At 42.3% G+C, this 23,215-nt stretch overlaps 1 protein-coding gene across 1 annotated transcript in view; it reads left to right on the forward strand.

The window, feature by feature from the left end:
• The first annotated feature begins 5,942 nt into the window (after positions 1-5,942).
• Positions 5,943-23,215, forward strand: part of IL18RAP (interleukin 18 receptor accessory protein) — a 28,509-nt gene continuing 11,236 nt past the window's right edge. Inside the window, exons 1-4 of the mRNA XM_008592103.1 lie at positions 5,943-6,012; positions 6,478-6,784; positions 6,880-7,063; positions 20,174-20,324. Coding sequence (XP_008590325.1) covers positions 5,943-6,012; positions 6,478-6,784; positions 6,880-7,063; positions 20,174-20,324 — 712 coding nt within the window. The remainder of the gene's footprint in view (positions 6,013-6,477; positions 6,785-6,879; positions 7,064-20,173; positions 20,325-23,215) is intronic.

A 23,215-nucleotide genomic window follows, 5' to 3' on the forward strand; every position in this document is an offset into this window, starting at 1 on the left:
GTCATCAAATTTACTTTAGGGGATCTTCTCTAAGTAACTTTAGACTCAGCGCTGAAGTCTGCATCAGGGTCTCTGAAACTGCACAAGGACAGCTCCCATGTCCCAATTCACTTGAATCCAGTTCAGTTCAACAGTTACCAGACATCTGTCAATCCCGCATCCTCTTGGAATCCTAGGTAGATTCCAGACCAGGGGTGGATACACTTTTTGGACTCATTCCTGACTATAGTTGCTACTTCCTCTTCTATCCTCCCACCCCCCCCTCAGGTAAACACTTATTTCGCCTTCATTCCAAAGTGAACTTTAGTCTTCATTTGCATCTCACACTGTCCTCAGTCACGTGTAGAAGTGGTCCTTGAGCTCTGACGTGCACAGCTGCATCGGCCTCTTCTTTATTAGAATATTGGACTCATGAGGGGGGATGATATCTAGGCTTAACCAAAATGCTTTCTGGACAAATCTCTTTACGACCAGTGTGGTCCCAGAATGTTCTAGGTATTAAGTAGCTTTAGTTGCTCTATCCACAGGAACAATGGAACTCTTAATTATATGTTATATTATGAAGCTTTCTCTTAATAAATAGGTACAAAAACCCTCAGTGATTTTAGACTTTAAATTTATTTCCCTCTCTGTATCAATAAATTATTGATTCATGTAAATGGTGCTGGAAATATTTTTCTTTTTCAGTATTGAAAAGTTAATCACAAGAAAGGCTTTAACACTTTTGGGGGTTAGTATTACATGAATTTTAAAAAACCACAGTTAAGACATTGAGTTGAGTGCTAATATTCTTTACAGGAAATTCCTGTAAAGGAAACAGGCTTACTCACTCTTTCAACTAAACCCAACCACAAGCCTTAATTAGTCAAGAAAGTTGGTCAGAGAAGAGTTTTAGATGCTCCATCTTGAGGACATTTTCTTCTACTGGTACAGGTAGCTAATTTGATTTTCCTCTGTATGACCATGCATTTCACAATATCAGTGGTCATTTACAAAATACCAAAGGATTTCTTTCTCTCTCCAGGCAGAACTCATTGTATCCAAACTTGTGTGAGTTAAATGGCTGTTGTGTCTCCTCCAGGTCTCCCTTTGGCTAGGAAGAAACACAGTAGGACTTTGAAAATGGATAATCTTGCATGTTTTTCTTCAGATACAAAAGCTGGCAGTGACTGAAATAAGGACTGGAAGTTCCTTCCTCTTTTTTTATGTCTTAAGAACAGGAAATAAAGGTAAGACAATAGTATTTTTTTTTCCCACTAGATTTTCTAACCAGAAAACATGAGTTGTAAAAAGAGCTTAAATAATTTTCAGAACAAATTGCAGACACGATTACTTTTAAAATATTTTAGAATGACAGATGTGCTATCTAGCAAAATTTACATCTCCATATATATACTTTATTATATTATACTCCATGTAGACTTTATTAAAAACTGGTGGTTATAAACAAAATCTGTCTGTAGTTCTTCAAGCGTTTCATGGGAAGGTTAAGAGTAGAGTGATTCAAAATGTTTGTTGAATTTGAATGCCCGTCTTGACCATAAGATCTTTGAGGGAAGACACTACATACTTAATTTTTTGTATCCCTAGACAATGGGGTTTAAAGCTACTGTGGACAATGTGAGAATCATGATAATATTAATTGAACTAAATACTGGTATTCTTCCACCAGACCAAATCTCTCTTTGTATTCGTGTTCTCTGTGTAAAGCCGTACTCTGTGTAAAGTCTGTCTTTAATAGTGAGATTCCTCTTCCGGGGCCTCAGACCCCCTCTTGACTCCTGCCTTCTCTAGCATTTTCCTCTCTCTCTTCCCCGGCCCCCATCAAAAGCTTCGGTCAGTGAAAATTTTAGTTTATTATTCCTCCCAAAGATAGTTGAAGTTGTAGCCTTGACTAACTGAAGGGGAAATCTTCATCCTCTGAAAACAGAAATGTGACTCTCAAAAGACACATCTGGCAAATGCTTTGGGGAAGGGATCTTGCACATTTGCAAAGTCACTGTTGGGCTCTCATCTCCTTCTGTGGGGACAGCATGTGGCGATGGGAAAATCAGAAGTTCTGAGACCCTCTGCATCTGGAGATGAATCCCTCTGCTTAGCAGGCATGTGATTATCATCAATAACAGGGACCACTATTCCAAGCAGTGTGAGCCTTGGTTGTCCATCTGTAAAATAAGGACAGCACCCATTTTCCCGAGTGTTACCAAAAGGTGAGTGAGTGCTACACTCAGTGCCCCCCGTCTGTGGTTTTACTCTCCTGAGCAGAGTCTGCAGGTTGGCTTAAGTTGCCCAGTTCTCAATAACGATGCCTACACTCTGCACGTGTGTGATTCCTTATGCTTCACCCGAAGCCCTGGGTGAGGGTGGAGTGAAAGGCATCACTCAGACATTATATGGGCTTAGAAAGTTATAATTGAAAAAGAAGACACGTGGGGTGCTTTCCCACGTGAAGGAGGTTTGCGGAATGGGCCTGTCCTTGTGTTGGTCAGTTGCCAACGGTGCCGACAACAGCTGCTATAACTCGGCCCTGGCCCACCTCCCCAGGCTCTGTTCTTGTCTCTGAGCAGGGCTTCCCGAAGAGATTGCCCCACACCTGTTCATTATGTAGTTTCCATTGTTCTTCTCCTTGAGAGTCTGATTTAATAAGTCCTGCGGAGCCCCCAAATCTGCATTTGTAACGGGTGTTTCAGGTGATTCCTATAGTCAAAATAATTTGAGAAACATTGTCCCAGAGGCAAAGCTGCAGCTTGGAACAGCCCCAGGCTGCCTGAGGTGCGAGGCCAGCAGGTGGGTGCATCACTGTAGGCAGGGTCTGTCACCTCGAGGTTGGGATGGGAGTTCCCGAGGGCTGGAGGCTGTTGGGTGTCATGGTAAGCAATTTGCTACTGGCTTGGACATTCAGACATAGAATCAGAATGGTAGAGCTGGGGTGACGTTAGCAATTATCTAGCCCAGTGGCTCACACATCAGGGAGCTTTTCAAAATATATGTATATAGATTTCCCGGTTTAAACCCATCCCCAGAAATTCCGATCCACTCGCTCTAAGGTGGAGGGACTACTCATACGGTCTAAATAATTTATTTTGCTGATAACAACACCGAGGTCCAGAGAGAGCCTAAGTGACTCACTGAAGTCACACAGCAAGCGAATTGTTACAACAGATTGATATGCGTGTGTTCTGACTCCTCCTGAAGTGTTGTTCATTTATCCGACAACAGAATTGATGAGTATTTATGCACTAGGCGTCGTCCGAGGGTTAGGAGATGTGTTTTGTGGAACAGCAGCCCTGCTCTTAAGGAAGAACTAGGTATACAAAGCAATGTATGAAAGGACAGTTGCTACGTCTGAACAGGTGGTCACCGAGCTGCTGCTGTCAGACAGGCGCTGTCCCTGCAGCGAGGACGCCGGTCCTGGAAAGCCAGACTCAGTACCTGGCTGGAGAGGTGCTGGGGAGGGCGGCAGGGTTTTTTGTTCGGGTGGTGAGGGAAGGTCTCTCTGAGGAAGAGCCCAGAGAGAAGACAGGAGAGAGCCCAGTCCTCCAGGGCGTTGCACGAGCTGCTCTGGAATTGTTTTTTTTTTTTTTTTTTTTGTGACCGGTGAGGGGATCGCAACCCTCGGCTCCGTGTCACCCACACCGCGCCCAGCCAGTGAGCCCACCGGCCATCCCTATGTAGGATCCGAACCTGCGGCCTCGGCGCTCCCAGCGCCGCACTCTCCCAAGTGAGCCACGGTTCCGCCCTGGAATCAGTTCTTTACACGCCCCAGGTCGAGCGGGTGACGTTTTCAGCACGGAAACGTTATGCTTGGGCTGGCTTTTCAGGAAGGTGCCCCTTGTGGCTGGAGCTGGAGATTGTTCTTTCAGGGGCTTTGTGGGTGCAGGCGAGGAAGGCAGGGAGACCTCCTGCCTCGTTCCTCCACCGCACTTCACAGGGAGGTCGTCGGGTGTCCCCAGTGGGGATAAAGCACACAGCGGCCGAAGTGCGCATCCCCGCATGCTGCCGGGCTCCTCCAGAAGCCCCTTGTCCCGAGGCAGAGGCCCAGTGGGCAGGGGCAGGGGCAGCGTCCTGTCCTGCCGCCCCCCCCCCCCCCCCGGTCTGCACAGTCCTTCTCGCCGTGTCCTCTGTCCCCCAGCCACGGCCTCGGCGCTCGAGGGGCGTCCTGGCCACGTGCTCTTACCTTTGGCTCCCTGCACGTGCCGCCCCCGCCGGGCTGGCCCTGGGCCGGGGTGGGGGGTGGGGATTTTTGTCAGCTGCCCAGGGATTTTTAAAGGAAACTTTTAGAATGGCCACATAGTATTTCTTCCTGTCTGTCTCTCTTTCTTTTGTCTTTCTTTCTCTCTTTCTTCCCTTTCCTCTTTACTTTTTCTGTCTGTCACCACTGGACTTTGTATCCCTTTTATTGCATTTTGCCGTCATTGTTTATTTCCACGTTTGTGTCAACACAGATTCTCTCCTTGACCAGCTGTTAGTCAGGGTCCTCTGAGCCTTCTGCTTGGCTAGGCCTCCGCTTTGACACCCTCTGTCTTTAGCCTGCTCAGTGCAGTCTTAGCAAAGAATCCTGCTAAGTGACTTCTCCACTCTTGATATGTGATCAAGGTCCTCACCCTGCACCCTTGACATCTAAGTCCTTGATCTGCCCTTAGCAAGCATCCTGTTGGGTCAGCTTAGCAAGGATCCCTGCTCATTGATGTCTTTTCTGAGTAATTTTCCTTCCGCTAACCCCCACTCTGCTCCCTGACTACAAATTCCCACTTGTCTTTGTTGTGTTGGGAGCTGAGCTTGGTCTCTCTCCCCTACTGCAATACCTTTATTGCAACAGTCTTAATTACAGTTTTTCTTACCATTTTATAGCAAGCGTCACAATAATTGTTTCTTTAACCGTGTTCTGCACACTGATACGCCTTGAGGACGAGGACTGCATAACTGCATTATTTATTTTGCCCCCACCTCTATCCCTTAAAGAGCCTAATTCAGTTTGGGAGTGTTTGGGGGACTTTTTAGCCAAAGGTCAGGGGGAACTTACCTCATTCCTGCAACCTAAGAGTTATGCATAGGTCACTTTTATGTTAATGATAATATTTCAGAGCTCTAAGAGACACAGACACAGCTATTCTATTGCAAAATACTTATATTTTCTGCTAAAAACAAAATTAAATAATAATCAAGTATTACCTACCCAGTATTCTTATCTCTCATTTCTGATAAGTGGTTTAAAAGTTCCCATGACCAACCTATCAACAAAGGAGCATGGATGCAGCCCAGCTGTGATTCTGTCGAGGTGACCTGCTCTCCCTTTTGCATTTGAGGGTTTTGGTAGAGATGCCATCCAGTGACAACTTTTCCCTTCTTATCTGGGGCAGGGAGAGACAGGCTTCCTTTATTCCCTAACAGTTATTACAAACTAGTCATGTGCAGACATTCTCAAATTTTATACATAGGAGCTATGTCTCTAGCTTCCATAACTGTGGAGAATCTGGCATTTTAATTCAATATGGATCTTTTCAGAAAAACTTAAACATAACTCTTTCCAAATTATCCATGGAAATACACATACTAGGCGAGAATATTAAAAAAAAGTTCCACAAGTGAAAAAATGGCATTAAAAGAACACAGTGGATGGTGCAGAGGTCCAAGGGACATCATGAGCTTGAGACACTTTCCGTCCTTTAGACGTGTAGGAAATGACACAGTCGAAAAGTCTCTACACACCACTGGAAATACCCACAAGAACCATGTGCATGTGAAGGCCCTCTGGGTAGGATTTGCCCTTTCAAAGCTTCCTGTGTGACTTGCATTTTGGTCAGTGGTTCTGATTTCTCCATTTCCCATTTCTTGATTTACAGAAATGAAGAGGATTCTCAGGGCGGAGCTCTGAGCTCAACGTGCTCTGCTCTGGCGATAGAACAAGGTCATTGCAGTGATGACAGGAACAAGGGAGAACAATGCTTTATTTGAGTTGGATATTTGTTTGGCTTGTCGCAGGAGACAGGATTAAAGGATTTAATATTTCAGGTAGGGGTTTTCACTTTTCATGTTAACTCTGTGAGTCTTGTGGTCAAAGTTTAAAGTGACAGATAATATGATATATCAGAAGTGTGACATTAATACACAGCATTTCCTTCCTACTGTCAAGAAGGGAGTAGGAGAAGAATCATTGGGGTTAACAGCTTTCAGCTGATGCCACACACTGATGGGAACCCAGAGACCGTAGCTGGGGTTCAGGAGGAGCAGCTGCATAGGACTGAACAATGGTTCCACCATCTTTCACAGGAACCCCAGCTGCTCTGGTGATGCTGGAGTCTCCTGGGACACGTGGACCTCACGCAGAGCTTGAACTTCTTTTACCCTACAAAATGGGAAGAGTGAAGGACACACAAGGAAGCCTAATCCCTTGTTAAATCAAATCCTGTTTGTAAACATATTAGAATTCCATTTTCTGATGTGTTTCTATGTTGCTTTGTTTATTGTGATTTTCAGATTGTTCCACCAAAAAACTCCTTTGGACGTATTCTGCAGGGAGTGAAGAGGAGTTTGTCTTATTCTGTGATTTGCCAGAGCCACAGCAATCCCATTTCTATCGCAGACGTCAACTCTCACCTGAACGCCTGCCCTGTGGTGGTAGCAAGGACCTACCTGATGTTCAGTGGTACCTACAACCTCGGAATGGAGAACTATTAAAGGAAATTACCAAAAACTATTCTCACATCATTCAGGACAAGAGCAATCTCCGTTTTTTGACCCCAGTGAATAGTGCTGGGTCATATATTTGTAGTCCCAGGATTAGGTACATCTCAAATGCATTCCTATCTGAAAACATTCCCCAATCCGCTATCATCCTGATAAAATATTTATATTCACAGGACCTTGTTAATCTTCTAGGAGCACCCAGAATGTGACCTGTTGTGTCAAGACGGTCTTAGAAGTTAAACCCCAGATGAACGCATCCTGTGATAACTCTGTATCCCATACGCAATACCTACTTCTCGGTAGCATGCACTTCATTTACTGCCCCAGTCTCAGATGCCAAAGTGATGCACAAAGTCCAGAGGTGACCTGGTACCAGGTAAGAATGAATTCTCTGAAACTGGTATAACAGCATTATTTTTATGGTAATATCTCTGTATATACTTTACAGAAATGTGTGCTTGAGAATCTGAGGTCTAGAGCTTTCCGAAGGCTGGACCTGTGCCCATGCAGGAGACCTGATTTTCTAAAACGGTCTTGCCTTTTTGGTAGCTACAGAGCCTAGTATTCTACTTAGTAGAACCATTCTTTTTACCAATGCCAGGAATATTTCTAACATTCAAGTATATTACACGTGAGGTAAGACGTAAACTTACTAACATCTGCTAGTGCAGAGGGACAGGTTTGTTCATTTTTACTGTCTTTGGAAAGCATTGGGCATTGCTAAGGGGAAGGGAGAACCCAATGAGTAAGTCTTGAAAGCCTTGTGAAAGAACTAGGAGACTGGAACACTTCCCAAAGAGGACACATCTGGGGGACAATTAGGACAAACGCAGGGTAGTCCTGGTGACAGGTATCTTGCACAGGTGAGACGGTGAGGAGGGAATACAGTGCTAAGAGAAAAAGCAAACAAAAGCAAGTTTCATAATAATGATGAATTATGAGCCACATGTGAGTGAACTTCCATAACAAAAACGCTTCACATTTCATTGTGGTTATAGTGTTTCCAAGTGCTGGCAAACGTAGAAGTATAAATGTTACTTCAGCATCTCCTCCAGCAGAGCCCATGGCACTTGATGTCTGGGTGGTGGAATCTGGGAATAGAATCTAAATTGTCTCCTACAATCACATTAACTGTTTCAAGTCCAATACTTTGCTTTAAAAATCATGCACAATTTAAAATTCAACTTCATAATGTATGTGTTTGTTCATATAAATATCTCATTTTTTTTTTTTTTTTGTCTTTTGTCTTTTTTCCGTGTCCGGCAATGGATTGCAACCCTCAGTGTTGCCCCCGTACCGGACCGGGGACCGGCAACAGGATCGCAAGCCTCGGTGTTGCTCCCGCACCTTGCTCAGCCAGTGAGCGGGAACCGGTCTGTATGTGGGATCCGAACCCTCGGACGGGAGCGCCGCCGCGCTTCCCAAGCGGCGCACTATCCAGTGCGCCACCGGGTCTGCCCCTAAATATCTCATTTTAAGTTGTCACTGATGAAAGTCAGGAAGGTATACCACGTTTTTCTGGTGGTTTTATGCACTCCAAACCTCCAGTTACTGTGGTATGAGAAGGCGTTCCCTCACTTGATTCTCAAGAGTCTGCGATGGTAGATAGGCTGGTGTTACTATGTCCATTATAAAAGTAAGTGCACAGACAGGGTGAAGGATGTGGCTGATGGCCCTGCATTTGTATTTTAAAATGACTTTAAAAGAATGTTGGCCTCAATAAAATCCTAATTTAAGAAACATCTTAATTTCATAACCTCTAAAATGAGGTTAGTAAGAAAAGCCAATAGTTTTGTTCATTATTTTTAGTTCTCTCTCAAGAACAATACTTCCCTTGATTCAAAGTATGTGTAATATGGGATGACAGACACCTTGCTGTCTAGGTGGGCTGTTCCTCCCAGTAAAGCAGCCTGGCCCCAGTTATTTCAGATGGAAATGTGTTTGAATCTTCAATGACTGTATACCTGAAATGAAAGCTATTTTTACTTGCAGGTGAGCAGAAGCCACATAATAGTACCTGTATATTGCTTTTATAAGCCAAACCCTAAAGTTGTATGACATTCACAAAAGGAAGCTTTTTTTCACTTCTCTGGGGCTTTGAGTGCAAACGTCAGCATGTGTTTAATGGTGAACAGGCAGGCAACTGTCCTAAAAGTAGGGGAACAATGGCTGTTATTAAAATTGTACCTTCTGGGCCGGCCCGGTGGCGCACTGGAGAGTGCGCTGCTTGGGAGCATGGCGGCGCTCCCGCCGAGGGTTCGGGTCCCATGTGGAGACCGGTCCCCGCTCACTGGCTGAGCGTGGTGCAGGCGCAGCACCGGGGGTTGCGATCCCGTTGCCGGTCGCGGTACGGGGCGTGACACCGAGGGTTGCGATCCCGTTACCGGTCAGGAAAAAAGACAAAAGACAAAAAAAAAAAAAAATTGTACCTTCTGATTCTGATTTGGACAGGTCCCAGGTCAGGTTATGTCTCATGAATTGCACACATGTGCATGCACACAGTAACGTGGAAGTCACAAACCTCATGGCAGTAGTATATCACTATAACTGATGCCCTTTTCTTCGTGCTAAACCCCAGGTTCTCAGGTGGTGGGTAGGTCACACTTCAGACAGACAAGAGATGAAACTGACACTGGCTTAAGATGATGAAAACATGGCTTTATTGAATTCAAATGAAGCTGCTGACCAGATATACCCACCAGATGCACAGAGTATCCAACTAAAATAAATCCATGGGCTTAAAGTCTCTGGACGGTTCCAAAATATTTTCAATAGACACATCAAAAAAATGTAGGCTTGGAGATTCTTTTTTCAACATTTTATTTTTTAATTTTAAAATTATTTTTAGTTGACAAATCATAATTGTATACATTTATGGGGCACAGTGATGTTTTGATATATATATACAGTATGGAATGATTAAATCAAGCTAATTACTATACTCATCACCTCACTTATCATTTTTTTTGTGGCAAGACATTTGAAATTTATTCTCTTGGTTATTTTGAAATATACAATATATTATTATTGACCCTACTGTGCAGTAGATCTCAAAATTTATTCTTTCTGTCTAAATGAAACTTTGTACCCTTTGACCATCAACTCTCCAATCCCTTCTCACCACCCCATTCCCCCCTCCCCCAGCCTCTGGCAACCATCATTCTACTCTCTGCTTCTATGAGTTTAACCTTTTCAGATTCCACATATAAGTGAGATCATGTGGAATTTGTCTTTCTATGCTTGGCTTATTTCACTTTGCATTATGTTCTCCAGGTTCATCTATGTTGTTGTAAATGACAGCATTTCCTTCTTCATTAAGACTGAATAGTATTCCATTGTGTGTGTGTGTGTGTCTCTGTGTGTGTGTATCACATTTTATTTATCCGTTCACCTGTCGCTGAACATGGGTTGATTGCATATTTGTGCATCTTGGCTTTTGTGAGCAGTGCTGCAAAGAACATGGGAGTGCAACTATCCCTTTGATACACTGATTTCAGATTCTTTGGATATATTCCCAGAATGGTATTGCTGAATTGTGTGGTAGTTCTATTTTTAATTTTGGGGGGAAAGTTCACACTGTTTCCCATAATGGCGATACTAATTTACATGCCCACCAACAATGTACAAGAGTTCCCTTTTCTCTGTATCCATGCCAACCCTTATCTTTCATCTTTTTAATAAAAGCCATTCTAATAGATGTGAGGTGATACCTCACTGTGGTTTTGATTTGCATTTCTCTGATGATTAGTGATGCTGAGCATTTTTTCATGTACCTATTGGCTGTTTATGTGTCTTCTTTTGAAAAATGTCTGTTCAGGTCCTTTACCCATTTTTAAATTTGTTTTCTTGCTATTGAGTTACTTGAGTTCCTTATATATTTTGGATATTGACCCTTAATCAGATGTATGGTTTGCAAATACTTTCCCCCATTCTATGGACTGTCTCTTCACGTGGTTAATTGTTTCCTTTGCTGTGCAGAAGCTTTTCAGTTTGATGCGATCTCATTGATCTATTTTTGCTTTTGCTGCCTGTCTTTTCAGGTTCATATCCAAAAAGAAAAAAAAAAAAAAAGTAAAGAAAAAACTTTGCCCAGATCCATGATGTTGTGGAGCTTTCACCTTATGTTTTCTTCTAGTAGTTTGTTTTAAAGTTTCTTGTCTTACATTCAAGTCTTTAGTACATTTTGGTTGATTTTTTGCATATGGTGGAAGATAAGGACACAATTTCATCCTTCTGCATGTGGATAAACAGTTTTTCCACCACCATTCATTGAGAAGACTGTCCTTGTGTGTTCTTGGCACTTTTATTGAAAATCAATTGACGATAAATGTGTAGGTTTCTTGGCGCTATTGTTGAAAACCAATTGACTGTAAATGCATAGGTTTATGTCTGGGTTTTCTATCCTGTTCCATTGGTCTATACGTCTGCTTTTATGCTAGTACCGCACTATTTTGATTATAATCACTTTAAAATATATTGTGAAATCAGGGAGTATGATGCCTCCAGCTTTGATCTTTTTGTACAAGATTGTTGTGGCTTTTGGGAGGTCTTGTGTGTTTCCATTCAAATTTAAGAATCGTTTTTTCTCTCTCTGTTAAAAATGACATTGGAATTTTGGCACGGATTGCATTGAATCTGTAGATCTCCTATCCCAGGAATAAATCCCACTTGATCAGGTGAATGATTCTATTAATGTGCTGTTGAATTTGGTTTGCTAATATTTTGTTAAAGATTTTTCATCTATATTCATCAGGAATATTGACCAGTAATTTTCTTTTCTTATAGTGTCTTTGTCCAGCTTTGGTATCAAGGGTAATGCTGGCCTCATAAATGAGTTTGGAAGACTTCTCCCCAATTTTGATTTTTTTGGGGGGAGAGTTTGAGAAGAACTAGTATTAGTTTTTCTTGTAATTTTTTGTAGAAGTCAGCAGTGAAGCCATCTGGTCTGGTACTTTTATGGGAGATTTTTTATTCTTGATTCAATCTCCTTACTCATCACTGGTTTGCTCAGATTTTCTACTTTATGATTCAGTCTTCTTAGATTGTATATGTCTAGGAATTTATCCATGTATTCTAGATTATCCATTTTGTTGGTATATAATTGTTCATAGCAGTTTTTTTATGGTCCTTTGTATTTCTGTGGTATCAGTTGTAATGTTTCTTCTTTTATTTCTGATTTTATTTATTTGAAACTTCCTTTTCTACTAGTTAGTCTAGCTAAGGGTTTGTTAATTTTATCTTTTCAAAAGAACAACTGTTAGTTTTATGGATTTTATTTCTATTTTTGGCTCTATGTTATTTATTTCTGCTCTGATCTTTGTTATTTCCTTCCTTCTGCTTACTTTGGACTTCGTTTGTTATTTCTTCTCTAGTTCCTTGATGTGTAATATTCGATTGTTTATTTGAGATCTTTTTTTCTTTTTTGATACAGGCATTTATTGCTATAAATTCCTTCTTAGAATTGCTCTTTTATAAGTTTTGGTATGTTGTGCTTCCGTTTTCATTTGGTTCAAGATATTTGCTGATTTAAAAAAATTTTTTTTGTAACTCATTGGTTGTTTAGGAACATGTTATTTAATTTTCAGATATTTGAGTGTTTTCCAGGATTTCTTCTGTTGTTTATGTCTATTTTTATTCCATTGTGATCTGAAAGGATACTTGATAAGATTCCAATCCTCTTAAATTTGTTAAAAATTGTTTTGTGGCCTAACATATGGTCTATCCTGGAGAATGTTCCATGTGTGCTTGAGAAGACTGTGTATTCTGCTGCTGTTGGATGCAATGTTCTGTATGTGTCTGTTAGGCTCATTGCTCTAAAGTATAATTCAAGTCCAATATTTTCTTTTTTATTTTCTGTCTATATGATCTATTCTGTTGAGCATCGGGTATGAGGTCCCCTACTATTACTGTATTGCAGTCTATCCCTCCCTTTCTATCATTTAATAATTGCTACAATGTTGAGTGCATATATGGTTAAAACTGTTATTTACTCTTGGCAAATTTACCCATTTATCATCATAAAAGGACCTTTTTTGTATCTTTTAACAGTTTTTGACTTAAAGTCTATTCTGTCTGATGTAAGTATATCTGCCCCTACTCTTGTTTGGTTTCCATTTGCATGGAATATCTTTTTTCATCCCTTTACTTTCAGTCTGTGTGTGTTCTTACTAGTAAAGTGAGTGTTTTGTAGGCCACGTATGGTTGGATCTGGATCTTGTTTTTAATATCTAGTCAACCACTCAATGTCTTTTGATTGGAGAAGTAAATCCATTTACATTCAAAGTAATTATTGATAGGCACGGACTTGCTACTGCTATTTTGTACTTTTTTTGCTTGTTTTGTAGCTTTTTTGCTTCCTTCCATCTTTCTTGCTGTCTGCCTTTGTGTTTGATGGCTTTCTGTGGTGATATTTTTGGTACCTTTCTTTCTGTACACCTTTTTTTCTGCACTTTCACTCCCTTTCCTCTACCTTTTTTGATTTTAATCTTAAAATTTATTTATATTTTTTGTCATTTGTATCCCTTAACAATTTATTGCAGCTGCGGTTGTTTTAAATGGTTTTGTCTTTTAACCCTCATAGTAGTGATAAAAATGCTTTACACACCACCCTGATAGTATTAGAAAATTCTAAACATGACTATGTTTTACTTAAAACTTGGAATTTTTTACTTTCATAATTTTTTATTATTAATGAACACCTTCTGTTTTAGCTTAAAGAAATCCTTCTAGCAAATCCTGAAAGTAGGCCTAGTGGTAGTAAACTTTCTTAGCTTTTGTTTGTGTGAGAAAGTTTTAATTTTTATCTTGTTTCTGAAAAACAGCTTTGTTGAGCACTGTATTCTTGCTTGGCAACTTTTTTCACTTCAGCACTTTGAACATATCATTTCACTCTCTCCTGGATTGTAGGATTTCTGCTGATAAATCCTTTGGTAACCATATTAGGACTCCCCTTAATGTGATGTTTTTATCTTTTGACACTTTCCGTATTCTTTCTTTGTCTTTGACTTTTGATAATTTGATTATGATGTGTCTTGATGAACTCTTTGGGTTGAATTTGATTGGAGACTTCTGAGTTTTCTGTACCTGAGCATTATTTTTCGTCAGATATGGAGAATTTTCAGCCATTATTTCCTTAATGTGCTTTCTGGGCCTTTTTCTTTTCCTTCTACTTCTGAAACTCCTGCTGTATGCAAATGTTAGTTATCTTAATGGTGCCACCTAATTCCAGTAGGCCGTCTTTTCATCCTTTTGTTGTTGTAGTCGTTGTTTTGTTTTGCTCCTCTTACTGGATAATTTCAAGTGTCCTACTGAGCTCACTGATTTTTCTGCTTGATCAAGTCTGCTTTTGAAGCTTTCTACTGAAATTTTTCGTTCTGTTATTATATTCTTTACCTCTAAATATCTATTTTTTATTATTTCTATTTTTTAAACTTCTAATTTTGTTCATGAATTGTTTTAAAATTTTTGTTTAATTTTCTATTCGTATTGTTCTGAATTCTTTGTCAGTCATTTTATAGATCTTTATTTCTTCAGAGTTTATTATCAAAGCTTTATTAGTTTATTTTGATGGTATCATATTTCCCTAATTTTCCTAATCCCTGTGTCCTTGCATTGGTGCCAGTGCATTTGAGGAAAGGACCACCTCTTCTGGTCTTTGAAGGTGTTCCTTGGCAGTGATAGGTCTTCACTACTTAATCTGGCTTGGGATTCTAGATGGGTCAGTTGGTAGCAACACTAGAGAAGCAGACCATGGTATTGGGCTTTCTAGCTGGGCTGGGCTGCAGCCTGTGCTCTGAGGTTGACTAGAACTGCCGGCTGTGCTCAGTGGTCAGAGACTACTGGCTGGACTCTGCAATCAGGTGAAGCTGCTGTCTGGGCTCTGTGATTGTTTATAATCTGTTGTTGGGCAGAGCCACATATTCTAGGCTCTGAGTATAGGTGAGGTCTGTGGGGTTGCTGCTCAGCCACTCAGGGTAAGCAGGGCCAGAGGCTATGCTCCACAGATAAGTGTGAACTTGAGTTTGCCTCCCAGTCTAGGGTAGCATTAATCAGAGAACTGAGACTTGGTTGGGTTGACGCTCAGCCACTGGGGTTGGGAGGGGCCAGCTGTTCTCTCTGCAGATAATCAGTGTCCTGCACTTGCCTCTGGCCTGAGGAAGGGTGAAGAAGAGCTTGAAGATTCTTAATTAAAATTTTTAATGATTGAGAAGTAAAGATTAAAGTGAATTATTTGTTATTTATTCCAAGAACATTTTCTGTATATAAACAGATTTTATCTTAAATAAATGATAATTACATTTAATGAGACAGCATTTTCGTGATCTTCAACTAAAGAAATCTTTGACACAAGTCAAAATTATAGCAAAGGGCAGTGGAAGAGTCTCTTCTGGAATGACCTAAGACACCAAGATATGGGTGTCAGTGACACTGCTATGACCTCCTGTCAGTAGGATTTGTGCCATGAATAACATTTCCATTGGTGGTTTAAGACAACTCACTCATATGCCACATTTGCTTGTCACAATGCTGATGTGGCTTCTGGGTCATTTCTGAGGCCCGTGTTCCATGGAATTTTTGCACATAGACCTGACACCACTTCTTATTTCCTTTTGTTCTAATTCTTGTAGCAATTGGCATTCTGTGAGCCAAGTGCCATAGAGAACTGGTGAGCATGGGGAAGGTGGCTCTACCCAAAGGTTAATATGTTTCTAACTAGGAAAGAAGTAAAGACAATTTTGATTATATTTTGGAAAACTGCTTCCAAGATCAATACAATGGCCCATTCCATTGTTGTCTTTGTGAATATTTCAGACCTCCCATAATCCTGGACAGCTTCCTAACACCTGTTCAATGCAATAATCCACCTGCTGTCTAACCAATGCTGAAAATGGTAGAACTGTTTTCTTCCTGTTGTGAACAGAATATTGATTCAGCATACAATTGTCTTAGCTTTGGGATGCTCCACTGTAAGGTTGATTCTTTCTTAGTTGGCAGACAGGTCTTTTTCACAAGAACTGCAATCAAACAGTTCTATGAGCACTCTCTCTATTTCGTGTTAGAAATTGTAACCCATGTTTATGATTTTACATTTATTTCTGTTAAATTCTAATTTGTTGGTTTTAGCTCATCATTCCATGTGTCAAGAAATTGGAATTCTGATTTTGAAATATAACATATTAGCCATCTCCTCCAGATTTGTGAGGCTTGTAGATGAGATCAGCATACATGATATGTGCTCACTGAAGCTCCTAACAAAAATACTAAACAGAATAGCACCGAGGACAGAGTTCTCAGCTGTGGACTCCAGAGTGATCCTTCTAGTTACATATGGTCCATTAATCCACCACTTGGGGTATTGCTGCTCAATTAGCTAAAAAGGCACCAAAATTTCCTATCACTCAGCCCACATGTATCTTTTTTTAACAGGGAGATTGTGAAAGTACTTTGCAATTATTCACTACAGTGAAGATGCAATGTGCTTGCTTTACTCCTCAGCCTCTGAGCTAAGCATTCACTCATGGAGGAAATTGAGATGACTTTGGTATAATTGTTGTCAGTGAATGCAAGCTGGCTGCTCTCAGTGATCACTTCCTTTACTAAAGGACCAGAAACCATCTGTTTAATAATTCACTCAGGACTTTAGCTAAGGCTTGACATCAAGCCCATCATCGATAATTTCCATGATGTACCCTTTTCCCATTACAAGATTGGTATAGAATTTATATATAAGTAGAATGTTGTTAGTTGATGATTGGGATTGTGCAGCTATACTTATCACAAAGAGCAACATTGTGCAACAGAAATGGAAAAACAAAGGAGATATTCAGTGAATGGTGAGCAGCTCAGCGTGGTGGAAGCAGACAATGATATTTTTATGGAATAAAAAAATTAAATACTTAGACTGGGAAGTGTTCAAGAGATGATTATAATATTTTGAGTGTCTCTGGCTCAAAATATATTCACAGCATTCACCAAGTTGGAGGAAGTAGAAGTTAATTCGATTAGGGGTGGAAGAGAGGTGATGTATACACATCTGAAACAATGAGTCCGAGGTAGGGAACTTTAAAATGGACATGAAAATCTGAAGTTCATCAGGGAGGACAGGAATAGAAGTGTAGATCCTGGGCTGGCCCGGTGGTGCACTGCTACAGTGCGCCGCTTGGGGGCGCGGTGGCGCTCCCGCTGAGGGTTCGGATCCCACATACAGACCGGTTCCCGCTCACTGGCTGAGTGAGGTGTGGGAGCAACACCGAGGGTTGCAATCCCGTTGCCAGTCCTGGTCCGGTACGGGCGCGACACTGAGGGTTGCGATCTGTTGCCAGACACGAAAAAAGAGACAAAAAGGAAAAAAAAAGAAAAAGAAATATAGATCCTGGTAGTCCTCCTAGACTAGGCAGTGGGAATCTGGTGCCAGACTGGGCACAGGAGCCCCACTGTGTTGCCCAATCCCGGGGAGCACTGTCCCCATAGAATAATACAGTGTGCATGGTGCTTTCATGAGTAGCTCTACCGTCTGTTAGTACAAGAGCTTGATGATATTACAATACCGTATAATATAACAACAGGCCTTAGTGGTAAGAATAACTTTGCTCTTCTCCTTTCTTCATACGTACCTTTCAAGGTGCTTTTTAGTGTCTCCAACTTTTTTTTGCACGCCTCCGTTCTTTTTAGGACTTACTGACACTATTCACACAGACTCACACTGGTGGGTATTCTCTCTTCTGTGTTTTGTTCATGACTGTGTCACATCTGAGCAAAACAAAGAGTTCCCTGTGCAGCTAATTTAGCTTCTCTCTTTCCTTCTGGAATCATTTGTAAATATATTAGTTTCCTATCATTCTTGGGCATAAATTATTTCTCCCTAATTTTTTTTCTTTGATGTTTCCTTTGAGTTCCATCTCACAAAGTCTTAATGATGCATACTAAGCCATAGTTACCTTTTTGTGTAATAGGAAATCAGGTCTACTTTGGTGTTACCCGCCCTCCCCAGTGGCTCAGCTGAGATCTTCGTGACAGCTCTTCATTTTCTCTCCAGCTCTCTGATGTGATTTACTACACAGCTCTGCTCTGAATTTTGATCTCTGTGTGGTATTACTGTGTTCTCTAACGTTTTATCTCTGAATCTCCCCCTTGCTCTTAAACTTCCTTTTGAAAGGTTTCTGATCTTTGGGATCACCTGATATGCATCAGGTCACCACTTTGTCTTGTTTACGTCCCACCTGCAGCTGCCCCCTCTGACCAGTCTGGCCCTCCTCTTATCCTCCTTGTTAACCTGCTGGAAATTCCTTCTTGGACCACAGAGACCCCACCAGAGGCTTGGACTGGGGGAATCCCTGCTTCTACCAGTCAGCAGGCAAAGTGGAAGGGAAATTCCTCACTCAGAACATGAAACTCAGAGTCAGAAAAATTTAGGTTGGTTCTCAGTGTTCTCAACTTACCTAAACTCTGACCTCTGTCTGGTATGTCATTTGTAAAACAGAACAAATAAAATCTACACAAAGTCAGGTAATCCTTTGGATGAGGATATGTGATAGTACAAGAGAAAGAATTTTGTAATCTATATCGACAACAGATCCTTATTGTTTTATTATTTTTGCTGTTTATCTCTTTTCTTTTAATTACGGTGGTAAGAGATATGCTCCTGGTACTCTCAGTTGGAAACTGGAAGGCCACGTGCCATAGAAACACGGTTATACATGGAGGCTAGGGGCAGTGACAATCATTCAACAAACATTTCTTGAGTCCCTGCAATGCCCCAGACCCTGGTGATATACAGGGGATTATGACAGTCTTTGCCTAAACTCACATGAGCTTCCATACCCAGCTGCCAGTCATTTTTCTAGAAGTGTCTGATCATGTGATTCTCCTTCTTTTTTTTTTTTTTTTGTCTTTTGTCTTTTTCCGTGTCCGGCAACGGATCGCAACCCTCAGTGTCGCCCCCGTACCGGACCGAGGACCGGCAACGGGATCGCAACCCTCGGTGTTGCCCCCGCGCCTTGCTCAGCCAGTGAGCGGGAACTGGTCTGTATGTGGGATCCGAACCCTCGGGCGGGAGCGCCACCACGCTTCCCAAGCGGCGCACTATCCAGTGCGCCACCGGGCCGGCCCATCCTTCTTGAAAGCCTTCTTCTTCACTTGTACGTCCATTTATTCACACATCCTTTCCAAAGAGCCTCCCATTGCTGTCCCACTCGCTGTGTACTGGAGACATAACATTCAAGCACGTCTGTGTTCATCAGCCTTTCTCCTCGGCCTTATTTTCTGTGTACACACTTTGCTTCGAATGCTCCGAAAGTGGCACTTACCTTCAATTGACTGATTTCTACATATCCTCCAAGGCTCTGATTAGACTTGAGGGAGCGTCCCTGCACCGTGTGAGGGACCGTGAGCGGAGCAGGGCCGCCGGAGTGCTCCCTGGCACTCTGTGAATGGTGCCCTAGAATAGCTTCCTACTCAGGGTCTGCCTTCTTGGACTGAGGAAAGAGGATCTATGTTCATTGTTCTCAGTGTGTCCAGGACCAGATATATGTCCTGGCACAAAGGCTGCTCTTAAGAACTAGAGATACCTAAACACGTAATTACTACAAACGAGCTATGCGCAATCATGTGTGGAGTACACGGAGGGACTGGGTCTGCTGGGGAGCGTGTGATGACTGTCTCTATAGGAGCCACCTCCTGAGTCGGAGGTGGAGGTTGAGCAGCAGCCTGCACAGGGGTGGGAGACTTGCAAATGCAGGTGCCAGGAAAGAACATGGTTATTTAGGGGCAGCAGCAAGAAGCGAGACTGAGATCAGACTGTGAAGAATTTTGGACTTTATTCTAAAGACAGAGGGAGTCGCCAATAGATGCCAAGTCAGTGAGGGACAGACGGATCATTGCCTTTTAGCTCTTACTTGACTGTGGGTTCACTATGAGTTAAGTAATTGTTTCTCAGTCTTCAGTCATTCTTTGTAACATTTATGGACACCTGTTTCTTTATTATTAATAACATTATATATTACCCTCATGCATGGAAAATCTGTCAATTTCAGAAATATATACATAGGTACACATAAATATATATACACCAGCGTATATATACACACACATATATATATGTGAGCGTGTGTATACGCACATATATGTGTATTTTTAAAAATTAATTTCAGTATCAGTCCTTAGAACACTATGAGTTTTCTAGAATACTCTTGGGGGCCTGAATCATGGTCTGGGAAACACTAGGTTCAATAGTTCTTTGTGGGCTGATCAGGCTCCGTCATCTCCACACATAATGTAATTGTATTAGAAAATGTCTCGTGTATCAAATAAGAATCTTACAATTTAATTTTTGAAAACAATGTCCTCATAGCTTGTGGGATGCCTTTATCTCAGACTGGCCTTCCTCCTCCTCAGTTCAATTTTGTGAAATTTTTCTATAGGTGTGATTAATATTAATAAAAATTCTGTGATTAAAGAAAGTTATTTAATTTTTTTATCTTTTGGCTAGAATGGAAAATTCCTCTCTAAGAACAGGAGCCGCCGAATCCTAGTGGGCGAAGTCTATGACTATCACCAGGGCACATACGTGTGTGATTACACTCAGTCGGATAAAGTGAGTTCGTGGATAGTCAGAGCTGTTGTTCAAGTGAAAACCGTTGGTAAGTGAGATTTTTGTCTCAGGGTTTGAGATCTGAGCCCCAATCGGCCAATTAAAATTACCTTCCTTTGGCTTAGTAATTTATTTATTTTTTATTGGTTATGAATATTCATGACATACAAAGAAAAGTGTCTCCCCTCCTGCCCATGATGTGACGGCCAAGTTCATATGGGCAGCATACCCATTACCACAAATTGCATTTGTACCCTGTGTCCCTCACCCAATTATCCCCAAACTCCCTCCCCCTCCTACATCCCCCCCAACTCCACTTTGTAGCTCAAGGACTGTTCTCTCCCTCTGCAAGTCCACTGCACTGCTGTGGTCTTTCTTTCCTTCCTTCTTTCTCTCTTAGCTCCCACACATGAGTGAGCACATGTGGTATTTATCCCTCTGTGCTTTGCTTATTTCACTCAACATCAGTTTCTCCAGGCTCATCCATGTTGATGCAAATAGGAGTATTTCATTCTTTTTTATGGCAGAGTAGTGTTCCATGGTGTATATATACCACAGTTTCCTTATCCAGTTATCCATCGATGGACATTTTGGTTGGTGTAATTTTTTTCCTTTCAGGGGAAAAAAAGGATAGTCATACACTTGTAGCCGTGTGAAACTTGAATGTGAGCAAACAACTATTTCCCTATTAGCACTGGTCTCCCCTCTCCGCCAAAGGGAAGCTTAGCTCTGGCATGTTCAAGTTGTCACAAGAGGGGTTATCCTGCACTGTCCGTGGTGTGCTTTTACTATAAGTATAAAAATTAGGGCCGGCCCGGTGGTGCACTGCTACAGTGCGCCGCTTGGGAAGCGTGGCAGCGCTCCCGCCGAGGGTTCGGATCCCACATACAGACCGGTTCCCGCTCACTGGCTGAGCGAGGTGCGGGCGCAACACCGAGGGTTGCAATCCCGTTGCCGGTCCCGGTCCGGTACGGGCGTGACACTGAGGGCTGCGATCCCGTTGCTGGTCCCGGTCCGGTACGGGCGTGACACTGAGGGTTGCGGTCCGTTGCCGGACACGAAAAAAGACAAAAAAGGAAAAAAAATATTATTAAATCGTTCACACACAGAAATATTAAGTGACATCCATATACCTATCACCAGCTTTAACAAGTGTTAACGTTTTTCCACATGCTTAAAATCTTGTTTTTCCTTTAAAAAAACCAGAACGTTGCAGATACAGCTTGAGGTCTGTGCCTCCATTTCTTCTCATGCTCTTTCTGCTCCAGCGTTGTCTCGGTATCATAGTTTATATCCTTTATTTTTTTGTTTTTATGCTTTTTTCTACATGTGTGTATCCATTACTCAAATAGGATATAATTTTGTGCCATAAAATGTGTTTCGTGCCATCAACACCTGGTTTTCTGCTAAAGTATTGTTTTGCTGATATACGCCCCATCAACAATGAACAGACTCCCGTTATTCCCAAATGATATTTGCTGTTATCAGACTTGTCGATTGTTGTCAAGTGGGGTTTCTTTTTTCGCTTCCTCCCAATTTACACTCCTCTGATGACCCATGAGGTTGAGCGTCTTGTCATCTGTTTACTGGCCCACTGGATTTCTTCTTCTGTGACTCGTCTATTTTTGTCCCATCCTCTCCCTTGGGTCATTCTTACAAGATCTGCAAGTCTCAGCATGAATAAACTATGCGAGGTAATTGATTTAAGCGTGGCCTGTGGAGTCAAAACAGAGCAGAGCCAGTCGTTCATGTTCTGCACTGAAGAGCTCGAGTGGTTGACTTAGCTCCTGGTAAAGATATTAATTGATTTTACCTCCTGTTCTTTTATTGCAAGATGCAAGCCACACGGAGCACCCTAAGAGCAAGTTGAACGCTCCCGCCTGTGCAGCTCTCAGGGCTCCATTTATGCTATACTGTCCCTGGGAAGAGAAGTGAGCACGTGACAGCTCCACTTGCACCACCTTCCCCTCCAAGTAATGCAAACTCTCAGTGTCACGATCTGCTTTTCTCTCTCCCAGGGGACACCTTACAGCATCTCCTGCAGCAGTTTAACTCGAGCCTTCTCTTTCTTTATCCCCATCGTTCTCACTTGCTCATTCATTCTTGCCTTTATTCTTCCTCACACAACTACGTACCGAGCATCTAATACGTGGCAGGCTGGGAGCTAAGGGTGTAAGAACAAGGACCTAGACTGTTCATCTGGGCTCTGAGAACTCACCATCTTACGTGGCAGACATAGGAAGCAAGGAGGCGCGGTGGGCGTGTGGGAGGCACAGCAGACCCAAACCCCAGGAAGCCAAGTCCAGGTGAGAACGAGGCAACAGGACAGACGAGCCCAGGGCAGGTGGGCAGGTGACATTCCAGCAGTGGGGGCAGCACAGCGGATGCCCAGGGAGGGAAGGGAGCTCGTTGCATTCTAGGAAGAAAAGGGTCGCTTGAGGGTGTGGGTCTGGAAGCCGAGCCGACATCGTTTGGACCATGTGTTCTCTTCAGTTTGACTAGAACTGTCTGGAGCTTTATTCACGAAACAATGGGGAGCCGTTGAGGGTTTTCAGCGGGAGGGTGTCATGACTGGATTTGCATTAGAGATAGATGGCTCTGTCTACTGCGTAGAAAATGAATTTTGGAGAGTAAGAACAGAAGCAGGGACAAGAGTTAGGAGGCTGCTGAGGTCAAGCAGACGATTGCTCATGGGGACCCGAACTAGGGAGTGGCAGAGGGGGTGGAGAGACGTGGGTGGACTGAAAGGACTTGGTGACTGGGAATGGGGAAGAGGAAAGGGGGAGCCAGGTGTGAGAGCCAGGTCTGGAGCTGGCACGTAGGTGGGCTTGCCCTAACATGCGATAGAGTTTGTCAGAAGGGGATGGGGGCAGCAGGGTCTGGGAAGATGCTTCTGGTTGCTCCGCACATAGACTTAGCACAGGTGGTGACAAGTGGCGG

Source organism: Galeopterus variegatus, unplaced genomic scaffold (genome assembly GCF_000696425.1).
Source record: "Galeopterus variegatus unplaced genomic scaffold, G_variegatus-3.0.2 Scaffold7595, whole genome shotgun sequence".
Lineage (NCBI taxonomy): Eukaryota > Metazoa > Chordata > Mammalia > Dermoptera > Cynocephalidae > Galeopterus > Galeopterus variegatus.